We start from the raw sequence: 23086 nt of genomic DNA on the forward strand, positions 1-23086 counted from the left end.
CTAATTTTCTACCACCAATACTCTAACCGTCCCTTACTTATTTCAATTGCGTGTGTGTCCAGCTTGCCAATGTTTTCCCTAAAACCCAATGCTTAATGTAGGCTCGTACCCAAACGTACACCTCGGTGGATATCTCCACATTCAATCAGAACGTGCTCGGCCGTTTCCTTATCTTCCCCGCAGCACGTGCATTGTTCCTCTTCTTTACAGAATCTCGCTTTATAACCATGTGTTCTAACGCAACCCGACCTCGCTTCAAACAGTAAAGCGCGTCCCCTTGAGTTATCGTAATACGCCTCCCCCCTTATTTCGTTTTTGCCCTTTCGATCGTTACTCAGAGCCGGTTTTTTTCTCCATAGCTGCCGTCCAGTAAATCCTCTCCGCCCCTCTGACTTTTCGCTTAACGCTCTTTGTTGCCATATCGCTTATACTACCAGCCGTATAGTTACTAGGGAGCCTCCTCGTTATTTTTCTCCACTGTGTGTCCACACTCTTCCTATACAAATGACGGAACACCTTCTCTGCCCATCTACTCTGCTTCATATTCCTTAGCCTCTCTTCGAACCTTATTTTGCTCTGAGCTTCCCTCGCCTCAAAGCCTGCCCATCCCATATCGCCCTTTACAGCCTCATTTGGATTTGGATTGGATTTGGATTTATGGCCTCCCCCTTTGTAACGGGCGGGCATCAACCGATACCCTGGCCTAAAGACTTAAAAAAAAGAAAGAAAAAAAGAAAACGAAAGCGCGTACACAGAAGTGGCTACACACACATTAACTAACCACCCCTGTATATGCACATGTTCAACGAGGAGAGCTTCGACATGTCAATGTGCGCGCACGTTTGTCCACCACTCACTGAGTCGCTTCTTGGTCGTAGCCACTCTGCGACCATCAGGAGCGTCGGTGGGCGAAAAGCCAAGTGCCTGCTGTAAGGTGGTACAGCTAGAGTTGCGCATCTGTCTTCCAACGCCGCTAGCAACCATGCATTGCGGAGAAGTTGCCGCTTGGGCCAATTTTTTTATTTCTCGACGCCGCCGCTGCAGCGAACTGAATTAACACTAACCATCGACAGCCAATGTTTATCGCCGGTCTTCGACACGCCAGGCAGGTTAATCGGCGTCATGGTAGGCATTGCACCTGCACAAACGGAGTGCTACTTCACCGCATGGCTGTGGTTGCTAGTTGGACCTGTGCGCAACTCTGCTACCTAAAGGTAGCATATACAGTGACTCTAGGTACAGCTAGAGTCACTCTATATGCCACCTTTAGGTAGCATATCTCTAGGTACAGCCTCATTACAGTTCCATCTGTCGACAATCCTGTAAGCTCGATCCGCCATGTTTTGTTGGGCGCGAAAATTAAACCAGTCGCATATCGCAGCCTTTCAGGTGCTAGTTGCTGATCATTGATCTTCGTTCTGCGATGACTTCCCAATGCTTCGTGCGCTGTTCGGGCAACGAGGGAGCCCTGACAATGCCGGGAACAAGGTAGCACTAATATTAATCGAATCTATCAGTTATCTGAACGAATAAAAAGAATATACCGACGCTAACGTGTTTCGTCAACAAGATCGGCACTGTTTTTATGTTCGGAAATGACCGATGCAGCTAAAAGTGCTCTTCAACCTCAGTTCTTATATCTCTCTGCAATTTAGTTGCTCGCCTGCAACACAAGGTAAACTGACAGAACAATGTATCCCGATATATGCATTTTAAAACAGACGGCCGACGTCGCACACGCGCGAGAGAGCATGATTGATCAAAATTAGCTTGTCGGTGTTGCAGATCGACGAAAGCAATGATTTACGTACGTAAACGTGTGTATGCAGTGAAACAGACGCTGCTGCGCGCGTCCGCGGAAAATCAGTGCCGCCACTCGAGACCCGATCGCAAAGATCCACGCAGTCATCTCTTTGCAAGCTTCATAATGCAGTGTGGGCTGAAGTACATAGAGCGCACGCCGCGTCTGCCCTTCGCTTTACAACACCTTATCCCTCCGCTTTTATTTTAGTTTTGCTTCCTTCGGTCAGCGTGCGCTGCGAACACAAAGCGAGTTACGGAGCCGTACTACAGATGGAGCTGTTGGTTCGGTAGATCTGACTTTAGGTAGATCATCGTACTCACCTTTCCGCAGATCGCAAGCACTTGTATGCTTGTATGCTGTTCGCAATAGTGCGCGGCGCGCGGTAATGTATGCCTCCGTGGCATGCGAAAAAAAAAAGAGCGCAGTATTTTAAAAAGATGTGTCAATTAACGCGCACGAATAACGTTCAAGAAAACCAGAACGACAATATTAAACTAGCGCGATAGATTATGACCACAAGGCATTTTAAACAACCAGTGTGCATTAAAAGATCATTACCCGGGCCGCTCTCTCTTTCGAGTCCAAACGCGCGATCAGTATTTTACAGCGAAAGCTGTTACGAGGTCATTTCAACCGCCGTTTTTGACGCCGTAGTTGTCCGCCACCGCCGGTGTCCGTAACCGCTATCGCACGAAATAAGAAAAAAAAGGAAATAAGAAAAAAATTCTAGGATGTAACGAGGTTCGAACATGGGTCCCCTGCGTGGGAGCCCAGTGGTCTACCTCGGAGCCATGCCGGCGCTTGAAACTGCGTTGCAAAAAGACCCTATACAGGCTTCATGTCGGGAAGGAACCACATTAAACATATGTAATGTAGTGTGGTAGAAGAGTAAAATAACAACCAGGCGCCACACAAACGCGAATTCTGTAACCGGGCGTCACACAATGCGAATTGCGCAAGATTGGGCTGTTGAATGCTTCCAACCCATTACAAAGGCCTCTGCGATGATTCTTCATCGTCATCAGCCACAGCATCAACAAAGTGCGCATAATGCCTTACAGGTGTTTAGCGAGTACCACGGTTCTCCGCAGAATGACGAAAAATTGCATAGTGGCTGCTTCCCTACTTCACAAAAATTATGACGACTTATAGCGTAGTGGGTTCCTCGCAAGCGCACTTCTATTGGTTGCCAAGGAAGCTCATAAGGCTCTCATGATCCATTTCCTCAGGCTCTCAATAAAGTTAATTCCCTCTCGCTCTTCGTTTCTCCGGTAAACGTATGTTATAAAGCGTGGTGGGACAGTTAAATAACGACCGGGCGTCACACAACATGAATTACGTAACTAGTGGGTCGTTTAAGCTTTCAACCCATTACAAAGGGCTCAGCCATAATTCTTCATCGTCATCAACCGTCGCATCAACAAAATGCACATAATGCCTTACAGACGGTACCTCGCTTCTCCGCAGAATAACGAATAATGTCGTGGTGGGTGCTTCCCAACTTCCCAAAAATTATGATTTGCGGCGTAGTGGGTACGTTGCTAATGTAATTGTATTAGTAGCCACAAGAGAGTTTATAACGGGCTCTAGAAATGCCGCTCTTCTAGCTTTCGCTGTGACTGTGCTGCGCTTTCTGCGCAGGCATGGCGTTTTTTGTTTGGTTTGCGGCGCACCGCTTGTGCACATGTCCATGCCTTGTTAATTTCAAAAACCTACAACACACGCTATTGCGAAGGCTGTAATACCCGTGGCTAAAGAAATGAGTCGAGGAATGCAGCACAGCGTTGCACTGGTCGCGCAGAAACAACGTGGTTTCGATATGTGACTCGTATTTATAATAACAGTGGGAAGTACAACAGAAATGTATTGCTGTGCAAGGTTATCTTAGAAATTTGACGTTTACATCTCCTCTACAATGAACACTTTTCTTGAACGCTTACCTCAGATCGGAAGCTCACACCAATAGAGAACAGCAGTTCGGCTTTGCGAAGCGATGCGCCTCGTGCAGCTGCCGTCCGGATGAGATTTGAAGCGCGCAGAGCTCCGATATTGCGTTATCGTCGATTCATGGCATCACAGTGAGGTTCACTGACCGTTCGGCGCTGGATTACGAAAGAAACTGCCGTTTTTTTCTCAGTTCGAAAGCTCCGCCAACGACTGCGGCTCAGCCTCTCCGTGGGCTCTCCTTATCGAGACGCTAGCAGAGGATTCCGCGAAGGCACCCAACAAAAAATGGCGGACGCGCCCAGCGTTGCCAGAGCACCAAGCATTATGAATATCCCCTATGGACCTTATGCAAAATTGCTGCCACCTGTCGGAAGTTTGTCGAAGTTACCGATTCGGCGCCATGTTGGAGGCTTGTGTCCGAACAGCATTGTTGCCGCTGCTATAACATCTTGCTTGCATCTCCTTTGATAGTAATCAGTCGGGGCGTAAAAATGCTACACGAGTGTGTAAGGACTTGTACACGTTACCGACGTTTCCTAGTCACTGCAGCGACAGTTATCAGGTGTAAAGAGGAAACCGAAGGTACAGGTTTGTCACGGAGTCACATGTAAGCCTGCCGCCGTTGATTATGAAGCCATGCGCTAGGTTATAAATGTTGTCTCTCTGTTTCCAGTGCCACGAATAAATCGTTGTTAGCTATCTGAATATCCTGCGTGTAGTGTAGAATGATTGGGAAGAGGGTTTAGCGCACGACACGATTAGGCGCAGCTATGACGGTAAGCTATAAGTACTGGGGGCCCATTTCAGAGTGTATGTTATAAGGAGCAGCCTAGGCCCTGATTTATTGTGAATCTAATTGTAAATAAAACGCTGTCTGCATTTTAAATTTTTTAAATAAATATTTCGCTGCTGTAGGCACCAACGTAAGTTACGTACAGAATTACTGTACGATTTGAATGTAAAAGAAAATTACGCACCTCACGCACCTGGAAAGTGAACATGAAACGTGGATAGTTGCTCCAAGAAGTAGGTGCCGTTAGCTTGAATTTTATGCAATATCCTTCCGACGTGTGCTCGTAAATAACACGATACGTCAACAATTTTGGTGTCCACATCGTCGCTTTCGGGTCCTAGTGGCGCCTAACAATTTCAACCTGTTGCAGCAAGACAGTTTTGCGTCGCCGACTGAAGGCTTGCGAAACCACCTCCGCGCGTAACCAACAATAGCGGGTCCAGGTCGAATATAACCCGTTTCCCGGAACAGCATTTTTTTTCAGTTTCATACCAAAGTTTCACACACTTGAAACATCTATTAATATTTCATAGCACACAGTGGCTGATTTTTCCGAAGCCGGATCAGCTTTTGGGAGAACCTGATATGTCCTCTTTTCGGGGTATACATTTAAACAAAAATAAAGGGGGGGGGGGGGGCGCTCTGTATATTTCAGTGACAGCGCACGAAATGCTTCAAAAATACACGTAGTGAAGCAACACGACCAAGCGCTACTTTTTTTAAACTACTCAATCGAAAACAAACTACAAGCAACACGCTCCAGCACAATCGGTCCATTCGCTGACAATCGATGACGCGCACGTGCTACCTGCCTAACACGTATTTGTTATCGCAATGTAATAAACAAAGTAATGGTGTCAACAGCAGCATGCGCGAGTAGCCGCAATGCAACTTGGAAACTCGTACACGAAGCCGGTTTGTCTGTGCCTGCAAGCAGTCACGGCGCGAAAACTGTCATCGTTCCGGCATGTCACGGAAGAGCGTTCTTTGATGAGCGCTGATGCTGCCACATACCGCATCTATTAAGAACGGCGACCGTAAACCCGGCGCTAGTGGTAAGCAGTAGCCGGAACAACGGAACGATGTGCTGCTGCTTCTCGTCGGCCGGGAGGAAATCTAATAACATGGAGGTTAGTTTCCTGCAAACCTTTTTTCAGCATCCCAATTACCTCAATCTGAGCAACACGGCACACGAAAATATGTCGGCATTGCCGTTCCTATCAGCCGCCACACGTTGATACATACACTCTGTGTGTGCACATGCGCGGCGCACTTTTCAACATGGCGGAAGTGCACACGGCGGCCTTATAGTTTTGTAGTGGCAGCAGTTATAATCTGCAGTGATCATAATCAAATTTGCTGAGAAAACTTCACTAGGATTTTATGCTGTTAGTTCCAAAGGCCTCTCCTTTACCGTAAGGATATTGCATTATATTTTGATCTCCACTGTACACAAAGAAAAAATACGGAATGCTTTGCATGTACACTAGCATGCAAGCCATTTTTAGAAACGTTTAATTAAAAAATATAAAGTAAGAAAACAAAAATAAATAGCCTTATTGCTCTTATTAATACCCCAGGCCGGACGTGCAATAAACAGAACGCCTCCATCATGATTTCCTGGCGAATGATACGGATGAATTCGGCAAATCGCACAAAAACACAAGTTGAGAAAACTCGCTCCTAGGTTAACACTGTCAAATTTGCTTGAAAAATTGCTCGTATTGCTCGAACCCCATGGGGACAGTAGTACTTCATCGCTGGGGACTTCATTTATTTTTACTTTACTGTCACATTAAGTCATTTTGGTCACACTGTAACCTTTCAGCGTTACCAAGTGCGGTTACATGTGCGCCTCATTCGTACCACCAGACTCCAGTGTCTGTCGGCTGCACTTCATCTGTGCGGGGAGTGCTTGGTCGCCTGCCTAACGATTCACTGCGCGATGCGGCCATTGCGGAAGTAATGCGGCTTGGAAAACGAAGTTTCCTTTTGATTTCCGCGAAAGTATTCGCCACCTTGGCCGATAAAACATTCATATGTATTTTCTACAGTGTAGAAAACACGTTCTTAATGCGTTTCCAATTCCTTGTGCGTTCAAATATCTCTAATAGTAAAAGCGTATTTCGAATTGAATCGAATACCCAACCATTCGAATCAAATATTCGAAGTTTCGGATATTCGCACACCAGTGCTTATAGGCATACCAAAATTCAAGCTCCCGCACCTGCTTGCCATGTCTAAGAGACCCTCACGTTTCTGTAGTAAGTGGATATTATCGCGTGGTTTTAACAGGGAAGAAGGTGGCAGTCAGACTGTAACAATATAATGCACCGCATGTGCAATTACAAGATATACTTACTTTGCTTGTACTTTCGGGCTGGCCTTCGCGCCGAAAAAGTAACGGGAAAGAGAAACACACGAACGAAAATTATTACGCCAAAGGTAGGAAAATTGCATCTGCCTACCGCTGAGTGCGGGACCGTTGCCACTCCTGCCCTTGCTGGCGGCTTGCTGTTCTGCTTATATGACCGAACCACGACACTCTTAACACTTCTGTCCCCCTCTTCTCCCACCTCCCCCCTTTCCCGATACGCTGCGCCGTGCTCCCTATTGGGCTGCAGTAATAAGCATCTTTTCTTCCATACAACCACCAACAAATTGCATGTGCGCATCTAAGGCCACGAGTGCACCGTCACGTTATCCGTTAGTGCGTGAGCGATATTCGATTCTCGCTCGAGAGGAAACCCCAATTGGATCTCTCGCTGGTGTGTGTCAAAATGCTCCACATCTCGCTCACGCTCTTCTTCAAAGGGCTCTCGCTTCAAAGCTTTTGCGTTCTACTTGTTGACGCGTTACCTGATTCTGTATAAAGTATAAACCCGCAAGCGCCTCACACAGGAGGGGGCTGACGCTTTTTTTCAGTCACGTGTTGGTTTGTTGACTTATCGCGTCAGTGCGGCGTGATACCAGTATTTAGAGCAGAATAGGACACGCAGCAGCAACGACGTAGAAAATCACAAGGCGCGATGCTAGCGGATAGAAAATCAGCTCCGTTTTGATAACGTTGGATTCACACGACCGGGCGGGTCGCCGATTGAGTCTCCACAGAAGAACCGGACGTGGCCGAACTGCTAGGAGTCGCACCGCTAGATGGCAGCTCGTATACATCGAAAGTAGAGTTGTATATGCTACCTTTAGGTAGCAGAGTTGCGCATCTGTCTTCCAAACACCGCTGGCAACCATGCGTTGGGGAGAAGCTGACGCTCGGGCCAATTTTTGTATTTCTCGACGCAGCCGCTGCAGTGAATTAACACTAGTCATCGGCAGCCAATGTTTATCGCTGGCCTTCGACACGCCAGACATGTTTATCGGCGACACGGTAGGCATGTCGCCTGCAAAAACGGAGTGTGACTTCACCGCATAGCTGTGGTTGCTAGCCGGACCTATGCGCAACTCTGCTGCCTAAAGGTAGCATATAGAATGACTCTAATCGAAAGCCTTGAGTGATACGTCATGCTCATGGGCTGACGCAATCGGCCATTCGGCTCGTCGTTTGGATCCCACTTAAAGGGACACTAAAGGCAAATATTAAGTCGATGTTGATTGTTGAAATAGCGGTCCAGAAACCTCGTAGTGCTATTTTTAGGCCAAGGAAGTGCTTATTTTGAAATAAAATCACGTTTTAGTGGTCCGCATCGCGTTAGCGCACTTCAAATCACCCGCCTGAAATCAGACTTTCATACGTCACTGCTACCGTGCCCAACGTTACCCGCATTTACTGCGCGACCGCTGGCACTAGTAGCAGCAGAGCGAAAGTAGCGGGTCCCACAGCAGCAACAACGGTCATCGAAGCCATCGAAGCTTGCCGCAATCGCCGCAATGGATGTGGACGGAGAACTTGACAACGAGACATTGGCTCGCGACGCTGAGCTCCAATTCAGCGACTTGAGCCCCGATGAACGCGGTATGCTGCTGAGGTCTCGTAGGGCCGGCGTCGTTGCATGCGGCATTTTGTCGAACTTTCTGTCAGAGCGACTTTCACGAGCGCGCAAAACACACGCGGCAGTACGCGATCCCGAAACTACCACTGAGACGCGACCGCGTGAGCGAAGCAGGGCGCCGGGCGAAGCGCAGTTCGACGAAAACGGAACTTTTGAACCACGCGTACCGTTCCCCATGGCAACGCCACAGAGGTTCTTTTTTCCATGAATCAAACGGAAATGAACAAACAGCATTTTATTACGTCTTTTGATGCACGGAAGGTTCTTTTTTTATTGCTGCTATAGTTTGATTACTAGTGATTTATTGTGGGCAGACTCTCATACGTCATCGGGATCCCTTCGAAAATGTCCCACTCGTGGCACTCGTCGTGTGATACATTTAGCTTCATTTCTCGGTAAGTAGGGCACTGCTGTTGATAATATTGCCGTTTTAGACGTTGTCATACATTGAGCTTTCACTCTGACATAAATTATTTTCCTTTAGTGTCCCTTTAAACAGCGAACGCGGGTATTCATAGCGCGATTCTCGTGAAAACTTAACGAGTGCAGCGCCCGACTCAACTTGTGTGTTCTTGACGTGTAATCCTGGTAGTATATGTCAACTTAAAAAAATGAGCGTGTACTCTTTGCGCTGATCATTCAACGGCCAGCAAAAACAATGTGAAAATAGTAACACATAGTCCTTCGTTTGATGACTCGAGATGTTTGTAGATGAAGCCTACTTTTAAAGCGTATAGCAATATTGTATACTGCTGACAATATAGCAGCATTTTATCTGCAGTTACGAAGGGAGTTCACCAGAAGGAGTAGACGTATTCAAGTATTCGTTCCATGTACGACCAGTTCAAAGGATGGAATACACTTTATTTTCGGTGATTGGGACCGCTCAGCCTCGGAAAGAATGTGGCAATACGTTTCACTTCTAGAAAAGAAAGACAGAATATCTGTAAGCGCACTTGACTTTTCTCCCACACCTATTCTGTTCTCTTTTCAGCAAAGCATAGCTTTAAGCGTATTTTTTCTACAATATACCTACTTCAAGTAGGTCATGACTTTGCCTTTGAAGTCCTGCAGTTACTCGCCCCTAGTTGCGTGGGCGAATACAGCGGGCAGCAAAGAGCCTATACCTTCAAACACAAGGCTTTGCAATATCAACTCAGAAGTGCGAGTTGTTTGCATTCATGCGCAAACCAATTACCCTGTCTGCAAACCAGTGACCCTGTGTACGTACCCTGTCTCCATAAATGGGCAGCCCGCCAACTATTCACGGAGGCGTGACTTCCTGGGCGTCATAATCGATAGAAGTCTTTCGTGGAGCTCCCTTTGGGCATACTTGAACAAGAGACAGTTATCTGCCCTGCCTTTGGTGAAGTTCAGGGCGCTCTATGCTACAGTTGTACTGGGTAGAGCACTGCACGGGCCCGGGCCGGCCCGAAAGCCCGGGCCCGGCCCGGCCCGCGGGCCGGGCCGGGCCGGGTAAGGGATTGTTGGATCGGGCCCGGGCCGGGCTCGGGCCCGTGATCTTCGGGCTCGGGTCGGGCTCGGGCCTGAGCCAGGCCCGTATTAGGCCCGGGTCTCATACGCATCTGTATAATCGCGCTCCGGACACCCGACACGTCACGTCGACGGGGATCGCTGAAGAGGGCGCCGGCTGGTTCACTTCGGCGCTCTAATAGACAGTTGTTTTGGAAGCCCTTAGTCCGGTCTCGCTTTACGGCGTAACATTTTCCAAGACCGAAGGCGGTCACACGAAGACGACGAGACAGCCATCTTCAGGGAACAGCGAGGACGGTGGCTCGCTCTCTAACGGGTGTGCCTCGCTTTGACAGATCTATGGCACTGCGGTGGCGGTCACTCGGGGAAGAAGGGTGGGACAAAGAACGTTCTTGTTTTGAACACGAAAACGTTGTGTACGTTGGGTGCAGTTGCCTGCCGAGGAGTCAACACGACAGCTTTAATTTATGTAATGCGCTGCCCAGCCCCGTGTATTCCTACCAGAAGCAGCTAGAGCACGTTTTTTTTTTTTAAATGCGAAGCATTTCTTAGCGAACTTCTACGACTTTGAGCGTATCTATCTATCTATCTAGCCGCCTACGACTTTGTGCTCTCCTGGCCGTTTTATTCATGGGGTGTATACCAAAATTGGTATGGCACAAGATGACTGTACGGCGAACATAAATGACTGGTCATAACATGAAAATCATGACAGGCATGCCATGTACATCATGATTTATATGCCACAGTCTTGGGGCTCTTGCGGCCGTTTCGTTAATTTGATATATACCAAAATTGGTATGGCTTGGCAAGAGTGTATGGCGAACATAAATAACAGGAGTTTATGTGAAAATCATGACACGCATGTCATGCACAGCATGACTTACGTGCCACGCTCATGGTGCGCTGGCGGCCGTTTGGCTAGATTGATATTCACCAAAATTGGTATTGCGCGACGTGACTGTGTGACGAGCATAAATAACAGGAGTTAATGTGAAAATCACGACACGAACATCATGTACAGCATTACTTACGTGCCACGCTCATGGTGCGCTGGCGGCCGTTTGGCTAGATTGATATTCACCAAAATTGGTATTGCGCGACGTGACTGTCTGACGACCATAAATAACAGGATTAATATGACAATCATGAGCGCATGTCATGTAGGGCATGATTTAGACGCCACGCTCGTGGTGCGCTCGCGGCCGTTTTGTTAGCTGGATATATACCAAAATCAGTGTGTCAGCTGAGTGCGTGTCGAATATAAATAGCAGATCACGAATCGTATATATGTACCAGAATGCACGTTTCATTAGCATGGCATATGCCAGATTGTACATCTATCCATTCATGGCAAACTTGCAATATATAGTGAACTAGATGTCACAACATGAATGACTTCGTTTGCCTCAATGACAAACAAGACAATATATGCAGCTCTTTGCTGGCTGCTTCGCATTACTTCGATTCCCAGATTGCGTGGGATCTGCCGGCTTTTTTTTTTTCATTGCATTGTGCAATAGATGAAGTTTGCAGACTTGCTACTTTTACTCAACAGCCCTAGCTCGTATGCAATTGATGTAAAACAAACTAAAAATGTCTGCCATGGTTTTTTTTTTTTTTTTCAGTTTATGGAGGTATATTTTGTAGTCGTTCTTTGAAATGCAAAAATAAGATTGCGTGGTTAGCACTGCGTGCGTACATAAAACAGCCAGCTATGACTCCAATTATATTTTATATTGCCCTGCAATTATTTCGCAAGAGTGTTACGGGCGTAATTAACCGAAAGTATACACAGTACCAGTGAAAGTCGTGACACTGAAAGGAGTCCCCAAAACAATCTCTAGAAAATATCTTGTGTGTGGCAGGTATCTTCACAATAACCGAAGGTTAGACAGTGCCTCCTTTATGCTCAAGGCATAACTAGCTGAAACGGGTCGGGCCGGGCCGGGCCGGGCCGGGCCGGGCCCAAACCTTTCGGGCCCGGGCCGGGTACGGGCCACATTTAAGAACACCGGGCCGGGCTCGGGCGGGCCGGAGCATGGCGTTTTCGGGCCGGGCCGGGCCCGGGCCGGAAAAATCGGCCCGTGCAGTGCTCTAGTACTGGGCCTTATTTCTCGGACTATTGCACCACAGCTTGTCAGTGTTGTCAAACGCATGTAAGATTAATATCCGTTCAGTCGAGGTTTGCAGTGCCAGGCGCTGAGTATTTGCCTAGGACTGCCCCAGTGCACTTCAAGTTATGCAACGATTTGGCTTGCCAGCAATCTTCCACTCGCACCGTGCACCGTTTTAGATTGCCTCAGAGCGCACATCCGACATAAGTCCTGTATTTCCGATCACCACTTGGCCCTGTTGGCCTCTGAAAGACCCCGAGCTACATTTTCAGACGTTATAGTCAATCATCTAAACAGTATTCCATCAAGCTATACACCAGCAACGTGACTTACATGTCCCTCGTGGTGCCTCAATCAGACAGGTACGCCATGAAATTGTGGGGATAAATAAGAGCGACCACTCGAGAATAATTTTACAGCAAGCGACAGTGCTAATATTAAATGAGACATACTCGGACCGAAGGCATATATATCTATGCTAATGGGTCTGTCTCGTTCACCAGCTCTTCAGCTGCAGTCGCCATTCAGGCTGCAACATTTACAATAAAATTTAAGTTGTCACATATAGCGACATCTACGCCGGCCGAGCTTGCTGCTATTAGAGCTGCTCTACAACACATCGTGCCAGAGCGACTACGCAAATGGGTCATATTCTGCGACTCGAAGGCATCACTTCAGAGTTTGAAGTTTGCCCTGCGTAAAGGAACTCACGAGCAATTTTTTGGCACTTTTGTCTGCGCCGCCTACTCCTAGTCACAGACGATAGTGTACGTGAAAGTCACAGCAACCAAATACGAAATGAGAAATTGCCACCATCGTGCTCGAGAAAAAGGACATGATATTACACGTCAGTGGCTACCAGGACATACCGGTATTACTGGTAATGAATTAGCCGACGATGCAGCTCGCTCAGCCCAAGGAGGAACTAGGCTGGTTCCAACCTCTGTATCAAGGACTGATGCGGCAAGACCACTTCAACTGCTGTCTCGGAATCTTACATCCACTTTTTGTCGTCGCCTAGTTTCCAAAGGTGTCATCTACATGAACTTGATCCTTCGTTAAAGCTACCGCTCCGGTGCAACGCTATTATTCCGCCTTTGGATGAGTATTGCATTCACAAAGGCGTACTTGCCGCGTCGGAATGGCGGAAACCTCTACATGCGACCCCTGCGGGACCGGGGACAATTGAACACGTCCTGTGCGGCTATATTTGCTGTGGCACCCAGCGATACCTTCTCCGACTGGTTCTGAACCACGTCGACTTGAGAGCTTTTTCTGCAGCCAAGATTCTAGGAGTGTGAACATGTGCCTCAAAGGCGCAGAAGGCAACGAAAGCGTTACTGTAGTATTTAAAGAGAACAGGTCTAGCTGTGCGGCTGTCTGTAGAGTTGATAGTCTCCCCCAAGTTTGCATGTCATTCTGCCCATCTCTCTCGTATTCTGTAATTCTTCTCACTCTCTGCCCCTTTCCTGAGTGCAGGGTAGCAAACCGGACATGCGTCTTGTTAAACTTCCTGTCTTTCCTCACTTCTCCCTCTGTCTCTCGCTTTATTATTAATAAACGGTTACAGGTACTCTGCACGTTTTGCATATTTCGCCAAAAAGTTTTCGTTTTAAGCAAGTCCTGAAACTACAAACGTATCTAAAATGTACTGTGTGGTCATTGCATTCAAGCTTTAGGAGACGGCCAACCCAAGCGCGCAGGCCTCAGACTTGGGGCAACAGCGCCCTCAGCGCCCGCAGTGGCCTGCAGCCACGTTCACGCGCGTCCGGCATCATTCATGCCCCTACAAGGCTACGGCAAGCCCAACCGCTCATGCGCACTTCGTCCTCATCTCTTTTACGTCGTCTCCAAGGGGCATCAAGCATCACCAAAGTTGGCATGAACAATATCTCTGCTGGCAACGTCGACTATGCGAGCGTTCTTTGGGGCCAGTTTACCAACGTTAACATTCAGTAACTGGGGAGACATCAATGTAGTGCTATAAGATTTAGTTTCAATACTCATGGCCCAATCTCTTTTATTCATTTACATACCGAAGCTTACTCGCAAAGAATAGTCGAAAAGAATAAAAATCTCTCGCACTATGCTTCAGTTCAAAAGTGGTATGACTACGTGAAACAGATAAGCACGTTATTAGACGTGATTTTTCACTGCATATGCCGCTATACATCGACATTACATTAGTCTCATTTCAGAGTGGAAAGATTGTCTCTAAGTGCTTCATCTTTCCGCGAACAGTAGTGCAATGAATATGCGTAGCATATTTTTTTATTATATATTTTATTTACATAGTTCGAGCAACGCCGTAGTGGCATTACTGCAGGGGGGTCCACATACAAAGTCAGTATGCTTGATGACATTTCTGCGATAGTACACCAAAACATAGTAGAAAATTTAATTATAACAATATATACCAATTACAGCCCGCAAAAAATATTTTAGTACAATATGTCACGTGGGAAACAGGTACAAAAAGTTAAATGCGCATGGCACAATTTCACAACGATGAGAAAAAAGCACTGTTGTCACTAAAGTTTACTATATCCTCGGGAAGTTCATTCCAGTCTTTAATTGTTTTTAAAAAGAATGAGTTGACAAAAGTAGTGGTTTTCAATGCGTATTCTCGTATTTTATGTGTGTGTTGGCATCTTGTGGAACGATATGTTGGTGCTAGTAGGTATTCCGACTTATCAATTCCTGTTTGGTTATAATATGTACTATGCAGTAGTTTTAATCGAAGTTTCCGTCTTCTAGATTGTAGAGTTTCCCAGCCTAATGTAGCCTTTATTTCTGAGATACTAGCGAATAGGTCGTAGTTGTTGCTGACAAAACGGGCTGCCGGGTTTTGAACCTTTTCTATTGTTTCTGCACTTTTGAGCCGGCTTCCAGAGAACACAAGCATATTCAAGTATAGACCTTACATGCAGGAAGTAAAGAGTTTCTTTTACCTCTTTTGTTGCACAATAAAAGTTTCTGCGAATAAAAAACAACATTCTACTCGTCTTTAAGATCATTTGGTCTATGTGTCTGTTCCAGTGGAATGATTCTGTTAAGTAAATTCCTAAATATTTACACTCAGGTACTTTTTTGACTGCCTCGCCATCAATACTGTATGTATGCTGAATCTCTGAAGTGTTTTTGCAAAGCTTACGTGGTTGCACTTCGAGATATTTGAACACATATTCCACGTGGAGCCAAGTCATCTTGCAATAACTCAGTGTCTGCGATTGAAGTAATGTGACCGTAGATGACGCAATCATCTGCAAATAATTTTATGCAAGATTTTATGTCATCTGCTATATTATTTATATAAACCAAAAATAACAGCGGACCCTGACGCTACCTTGTGGCACGCCTGAAGTCTCGTTTACATAAGAAAACTTTTTAGAATTTAAAACAACACCCTGTTCACGACCACCGGAGCCAAGTTTAGAGCTTAGCATTAATATTCAAAGAAGCAAGTTTAATATCTAACAGATAATGTGGGACCGTATCAAATGCCTTGCGGAATACGACAAACAATGCATCAGCAATGTTGTTACGGTCAAGTGCAATCAGCACGTCATGCTGAAATTCATTCAGTTGTGTCACGCATGAACGACCCTGCCGAAATCCATGCTGGGAGTGAGCGAAAAAATGAGCAGCTTCGATATATTTGAGAATGCGCTATAAATAATGTGCTCTAACAATTTGCAACAGGTTGAAATTAAGGATTAAGGATATTGTCACGTGGTCGTGACGTCGACGAACACAGCAGTCGGCGTTTGTAGGATGAAACTGTTTATTTGGCCGAACTTGTGGCCGGAAAATGAGAACTAGAACTACAGCAATGCACGCTGTACAATGATAGCGGCGAACAGGGCGTCGTCCGTCGATCAATTGACTAGCGGTGAAGCGTGTCGGCATTTAAACGTGTGCCGTCGAATATTCCAGCGTTATCGCTGGCTGTCGTACAAATTCTAGAATAAGCTCGAGTGTGCGCGTCTTGCGCGCAATCTTAACAAAACGATCTACAATGGTCGCGAAGGTTCTCGAACAATGAGGCGCGGTTCGCGCTGAGCGTTGCTGACAGTCTTTGTGGCCGAAAACCGAATACAGCAAAAGTGATAAAGAAAGGCACGTGGCAATATGCTTACTAACAAAAGACAACACTGAAAAAAATCCACGTTCTGCTTGAGAAAATACACCTTTGATACACACTGCGCTTCTCTGAATTTTTCTTTCTTGCTTTCTTTTCCTCTTGCCAACTTACAAGTACTGCCTGGTTACTTAGTAAGATGGTCATATTCATGTGAAACCTTCGTGTTTTTCATGTATGTGTGCTCTTTCCATGTACTTCCTGTTTTCTGTGTCTCTCTGCAGTAACCCCTTTTCATTATAGTTAATAGAACTGTAGATATGTGAGTAAACAAAAATAAAGAAATAAGAACACTATTATGACACATATCTACCAGCACACAAAAAACACACATGGACAATGTAGAGAAGGACACGTGTCCCCGTGTCCATGTGTACATGTGTGTTTTTATGGCAGATGTATTATAATGCTGTTCAAAACCAACTAGCGCAGTTGTCTACGCTTTACGAAAAAAAAACTTTCTGTTCCACTTATTATTGCGTTCTTCGTATGGTAGTCCTCCCTAATTTACTTTCGCTAATGCTCCAGTGTCGTTTATTTGGACAAGCGCGTGTTTTGCGCCGGTTGTCCGCCTATCCGTCACCATCTTCATGTCTCACTTTGTGAAAGTGCTTAAAACGCTTGTGTTAATAGTGTGCAATAACGGTTTGCATCCCAATTTTTTTAAGCGTACGCAATCGCATTAAACACGGTTAAAAAGCCACAAACAACATTCTTGGTTAAACAGCAGCTGTGTGCACCACACGTTCGGCGAGTAAAATTCGTTTCAAAGTCTGACAAAATGCTTCGTCTAAACGGCCTGCTTATGCTGTTCCTTCTACGCCATCACCCCCTTCTTTTGCACTACTCCACCCCACACGCACGTATTTTCAGGTTAACGTGTCTCCTATACCATTCAATGCTGCTTTTTATTCAATCCGATATGCGTTAATTTTAAGGTAACACGCTTAGAAGGCTTGAAACTGCCCGTGCACTTACAAATATTGACATCGTACAGGTTAGGCTGCCGTGGTTGGTTACGACACCGCGCTCGTCCACTCGGCTGAGAAGCTCTCCGTTTCAGGTTCTAGCACTGGAACATTGCTTTCGGTTTCTGTGTGTGTTCCTTTTGGTAACGCAGGTTCAAGTACATTCAGACGTCCTTTCGTTCATTCACTCGTTTCATTACCGTTTTTTTTTTTTTGTAACACATGTTAAAATAAGTTCGTTCGTTTCTTATAAATGTGTCATACGCTTAGAAATAGGCTTTCTTTCTGGGTATACCCAGATGGAATTAAAAACTTTTATTTGCCTGTGGACGCCAATTTAAAGTTTTAAGGGTTCATTTCATAAAATCAATAACAACGTCGCGTCAATTCGAGGAGAGCAAACGTTCATGTGTGTACGAAAAGTATTGAAATTCGTATCTAGCCATTTAGTTTTATAATAACACATGTCTCTTTCGCTGCTATTTATTTTTGAAAAAAAAAAACGCCCCATTCACCATTCAACTTCCGAAACATAAATAACCAGCGCACGCCCAACTTCACCTGCATTTCGACTTTAATTTTTGTAATGTGGAAAAACTACCGATGTAACTATCAAAGACAGCGTAGTGAGAAACTGCAGTATATGCTTGATCATACGGGGTTCTTTAAAAGTACCCGCAACTTTGTTTGTTTGTTCTTTTGTTTGTTTGCTTGCTTGCTTGCTTGCTTGCTTGCTTGTTCGTCATTATTGAAATGCGACCTCCGGGGTCGGAAACAAACTTGGGACACCTATCTCAGCAGAACTCCACACTCGCTAAGCAACTGTGTAGAATATTCTTAATATCTCACCATACAGTCATAAACATTCGAACCATTGCAACGTGTAGAAGGAAATTAACATCGAAAAGCTGAAAGGCACTGTATCGTTTTTATTTTATCTCAATTTGCGCTACTGGTACACATTCGCACACACATCGACGAGATCGGCGTTATTTACACGTGTCACCCATGTTCATCCATGGGCAACGCAAGGCGAGGCATGTAATGAATGTTTGAAACACGATCGTATTGATCGCGTTCCACTGCAAAGACTTCTTCACGTGTACCTTTTTTTTTCTCTCGTTTGCACGTACGGAGTCGCTTCGGCGCTACTTTCGCCGCACACACGTTCTTCAAAATAGCCCTTCGGCGACAGCGATAAGCGCGACTCCACGTTTCTGCACTTTCCAGCGTCTTATCCGCGCTCCAGATAAGGACCTGTCTGGCTGGAGTATTCACGCCCACAAACCCTGGGATCAAAGTCCTGCTTCTGATACAACGCCGAGAGTAGGTGCACCTGTCAATTAGCGAAGGTGTGCACCTGAACCATCGCCGACTTCATAAGAGCATATGAGATACCGCAAAAAATAAATCGTTGCTCCTTGCGATACACTCAAAGTTAATCGATTTAATGATTTTTACTGCGCGCTGGGCAAAACTAGTACATTGTACAATGCACAGATCATTAGTGTTCTGTACAGACCTTCGCTTCTTCAATGCAGCGACTAATAAAAAAATCTTTTCGGCACGCGATGCTCCAGCTTGTGTGCGCAAATTTTGCATCACGTACATTTTATGCTCGCCTTTTTTCAATATAATACTGATCACGCTTGCCTGCCTTGTTTATTGTGAACAAATAATCTTCAAGCTAGCCTTCGTCTACGCCCTTTGTAATACGCAATCTTTCTAATGTATTTACAGAAATACAAAAAAGACGCGTACCATGGAGGAAGAATTCAAGACAGAACAGGAATTGGCGTCACTCGATGGTACGTGTCTTTTTTTGTATTGAGTAACGACCTTTTCTGTTCTGTCTTAAATTCTTCCTCGATGGTACGCGTCTTTTTTTTTTTTTTTTATTTCAGTAAGCACGTACCAACTAGCCCAACAACAAGTTTTACTTTCTAATATATATAGCGATGTTTCTAACATATATAGCGATTATATCGCTATATATATATATATATTCAGGTATCTGCAGTACGGCTAAGTATATAGCCTCAGAGATTGGTTCCAAATATGCCCTGGCGCTTATGATTTTTTTTTTTACTTTGTCGACAAACAGGCAAAGAGCGCCATGTGTTATGACGAGCTATTGTGACCATACTACTTTGAAATTTCGCTGCGTAATTTGAGCAATAATAATGTAGTTGTGAGCGTAAAATGATGTCAATTTTTAGCTAAGTATAGGGATCCGTACTATGCAAATAATTTGCAGCCTGCACCTGTGTGATATGATTGCTCCAAATGTTGTGAGAGAGGGGCGGCTGTTTCATGCTACGGCTTGCTGCGAGTTCATCGCACATCCTGATAGTGTCATATGCATCTACATACCTTCTATCTCAATTGCATACATTGTGCAATTGAGATAGAAGGTAATTAGCAGCCCTCGAGGCACAATCAGAAAGTATTATGTTGTATGTCGGTCGAGCTGGTGCGCAAGAAGAATCAATTGAACAGTCAGTTCGGACACAATGAATGGCTCGGTGATTCGACTTTCAACAAGTGATGCAAACGCGTAACTGTGTCGAGAGTTTTCGAATAGGTATTACGTTTGCCTATTGCCTCTGACTGCGTTACCTCTAATCTAAGAACACCTTTTTTATGATACTTTCAGTCTTTTGTTAAGCCAAGCAGTGTATGTTGTTTTGCCTATTTTGAATACTATGTTTCTGTGGTTCACACCTGCTATAGTCTTCTTTTGGGACTGCAGTATATATATAAATAAAAAAAATTGTTCTGAGTGGTGTTGCATGTGCCGTACAAATACCAAAGAAAATCTTAGCGCCACCATTGTACGAGGACATCCACCACAAAAAGTGCTCCACGGAAAAGTATTGCACAACGTTTTCGGCACATTTTAAACATTATAAATCATTTTTTGGCGTAGTATTGGACATTCAGTTTTGGCAGATCTCTAATCACTAGGTAGACTACAAAACTTCAGTAAACCGTCACGATGCTGGCAGCACCGTTGCGTTATAAACAAACTTGTGCGTTTCAAGTTCACACCTCGATAATTCCAGTCTAAAATTTAAAGATGTTCCATAAAAGTTTGCGTCCCTTTTGGAGAAAGAACGTGTCTTAAAATATTTTCTCCCTTTTCCAGGAAGAATGGTCATTGTTAAGGCAACATCAAAAGCGTGCGGGGCTGATTTTCCTTCAGTGTTCGCTCCGAAGCCTTTATGCGCGTGCGTAAGTTGATTAGGTTTCATTTCACTAGAACAGAAGATATTACTCAATCCCTTTCTTTGTTTTCATTCGGGACATGAGCTCCTGTGCCGTCGCCATCTTGAAAATGATAGTGATTCTGAACTGCAGGACGAACCGCAGCAAAATTATAACAATGGGCGTTCTCGAAATTACATTCGATCACACGTACGACTTTTCCATCGCATACGGGTCTGTTTTGAAAGTGGCGCCTTTGTAACACTTGTATTGGCTGCCTCGCCGCGTCAGCGACGATTAGTCTCTAACAAACTATCATGACAGTGAAAATGACAATGACGTTCATTTTTCGCGTCAATATAGTGGAATAATACGAAGTGGTGGGCGGAAAAAGCTGCCATTCAAACAGCTTGACGAAGCCTCAGGCCCAATCACTGGCGACAACAGCAGTTATATAGTAACAATATATCAACATAATTCAAGAATACATAATAAAGTGAGCATACACGAGAACAATAAAATACAGTCTAATTTTACAAAATTGCAATGTTTTCCAGAGACAAGAAAGAACACAAGATAATAACATTATTCAAATGTAACCTTGCTTATTGTAGAGCATGAAAAATAGAACAAGAAAACAAAACACAGCACATCCAAGACTTAAAAGCACTACACAGAGAAGAGTGGCCTTCGAGGTCGTCCAACGCTCGCGGGCGTCATCACAGCTCTCGGAAGCCGCAGCATCTTTTTTACAGAACGACAGGTGGCGGCAACTGTAGTTCCACCACTAACTGTTTCTGTCTCGCGTTGTTTCTTTCTGCTACACTTTGTTTTTTATCTCGTTCGTTTTATCGCCGTCACATGTACTGCACCGGCATGCGCCGACCGCAGCAGCAGCGGAAGCAGCGCCACCGCGCAGACATCGCGGCGAGTATAAAAACCGCCCCTCGCTGTCGTCTGCTTCACCATTCGACTTCTGGTCCTTTGGTAGCTCGACAGGTCCGGCAACAGACTCCCATTCCCGCCCACACCAACCATGGCCCCAAACAGGAACCCACCCATCAAGTTCACCCAGGTAAGCTTCCGTTCCGTGTAAGCAACCGCGCTTGCAGGAAGAAAAAAAAAAGAAGGCGCCGGTCCCCAGACATGCTTTTCTCCCTCGCCGCGGCTTTCAGAGTGCCGGTGTCGACGCACTCTCTCGGCTGTTTTCGGCGGCGGCGAGGGCGGTTTCTCGCTTTTCAAACTTGTCGCCGCTGTTGGTGTTGATGTTATAACTTTCTCTAGAGACCTGGGCCCCGGTTAACAGCTTGCCGTTGTCACCGCGTCTAGAAGTATTGAAGAAAACTTGTCGTGCGAAAGAGGTGGATTGTTACCGCGCTATAGTTCTACACACAGTACCTATGATGCTGTCTTTTTCTGATTTGCGTGTTATCTCCTGCTGTTCTGCGGAGCCGACGGGTGCATAGAAAGCCGTCTTCGAAGGCGCCCCTCCCCGCCTGCTGCGAAGCCATCTGTGCGTTTTCGTTGACTGCGCGCATTCCTGAAGCAACTAAGAAAGCGGATTTTTTTTATGCGGTTTAAAGTTTACTTGCATTGTTTACGATATGCTCTTGCCACATATTGTTAGACTTGCTGAACGTTCCGTAGTACGGGAAAACTGAGTTGACGTATACCTTTTCGTATAATTATTAGTAGGAGACATCAAGAAAGAACCGAAAAGATGTAAAAAAAAAACCATCTTCCTAAACTAGCTACTTCGTAGTATTTATTTCAGTTTACAATTAGTAGCCGTAGAGATCGAAAGTCTTTCACTTGGAACATATTTTAAAGATGACAGCACCTTCTAACTTTCTAAATGCGCTTTGACGATGTGTATTGGTGTTCAGTTATTTTTCTAGCTTCCTTGCATAAAAATGTCCCTTGTTAAAAAGGTACGTAGAACTACCGAATATGTCTAGAAGATTTACAGTATTCATATCTGAAAACGGGCGCTATGGCTTCAGGATTTATCCCCAGTAAATGCGCCATGTGAAATACTGTATTCAATTCGTGTACTGCAATATGTTCACTAATTCGTTGAAAACACGATTAGTCAAGTGTTCTTATCTAGTCAATTACATTTTCATCTCGTGGAATAACTCAAGCTGCCATTACCTGTATCATTCACCGCGACTCTCGGACCACATTGGAGAATTTATGACTTGCGCATGACATATAATAAACTGCCCAGACCGCAGAACTAATTTCATAACGCTGCCGTTGATACCGCAACATCGCAACTGCTTTCAATATTTCTTCTAGCTCTCAGTTAACGCCATTCCAACTAAGCACAATTTTTACCTGTATTTATACATAACAATGTGTTGCTATAAGCCTGCTCGATCAGATGGAGCGTAACGTTTGCATGATTTTCACTTGCCGCTGTTATATTTGCTTGTTGTAACATTGAAAACTCTTGCGTTGCCTAATTACGTTGCTGTAACTTCCTTCTGAAGACGTGCTTCGTGATGCAATGACTGCACGACTCGTTGCCTCCGCGGAAAGCTCGGGCTAAGGGCACCGCAAGCTGCCTCGCCGCAGCTTTTGCCTTAAATTTCTCCATTGTTTGCTC

General features: G+C 45.3%; 1 protein-coding gene across 1 annotated transcript in view; it reads left to right on the forward strand.

Moving 5' to 3' along the window:
• The first annotated feature begins 21360 nt into the window (after positions 1-21360).
• LOC119390586 (aldehyde dehydrogenase 1A1) overlaps positions 21361-23086 on the forward strand; it is a 34835-nt gene continuing 33109 nt past the window's right edge. Inside the window, exon 1 of the mRNA XM_037658181.2 lies at positions 21361-21550. Coding sequence (XP_037514109.1) covers positions 21512-21550 — 39 coding nt within the window. The 5' untranslated portion in view covers positions 21361-21511. The remainder of the gene's footprint in view (positions 21551-23086) is intronic.

The sequence above is a fragment of the Rhipicephalus sanguineus genome, chromosome 4 (assembly GCF_013339695.2).
Source record: "Rhipicephalus sanguineus isolate Rsan-2018 chromosome 4, BIME_Rsan_1.4, whole genome shotgun sequence".
NCBI lineage: Eukaryota > Metazoa > Arthropoda > Arachnida > Ixodida > Ixodidae > Rhipicephalus > Rhipicephalus sanguineus.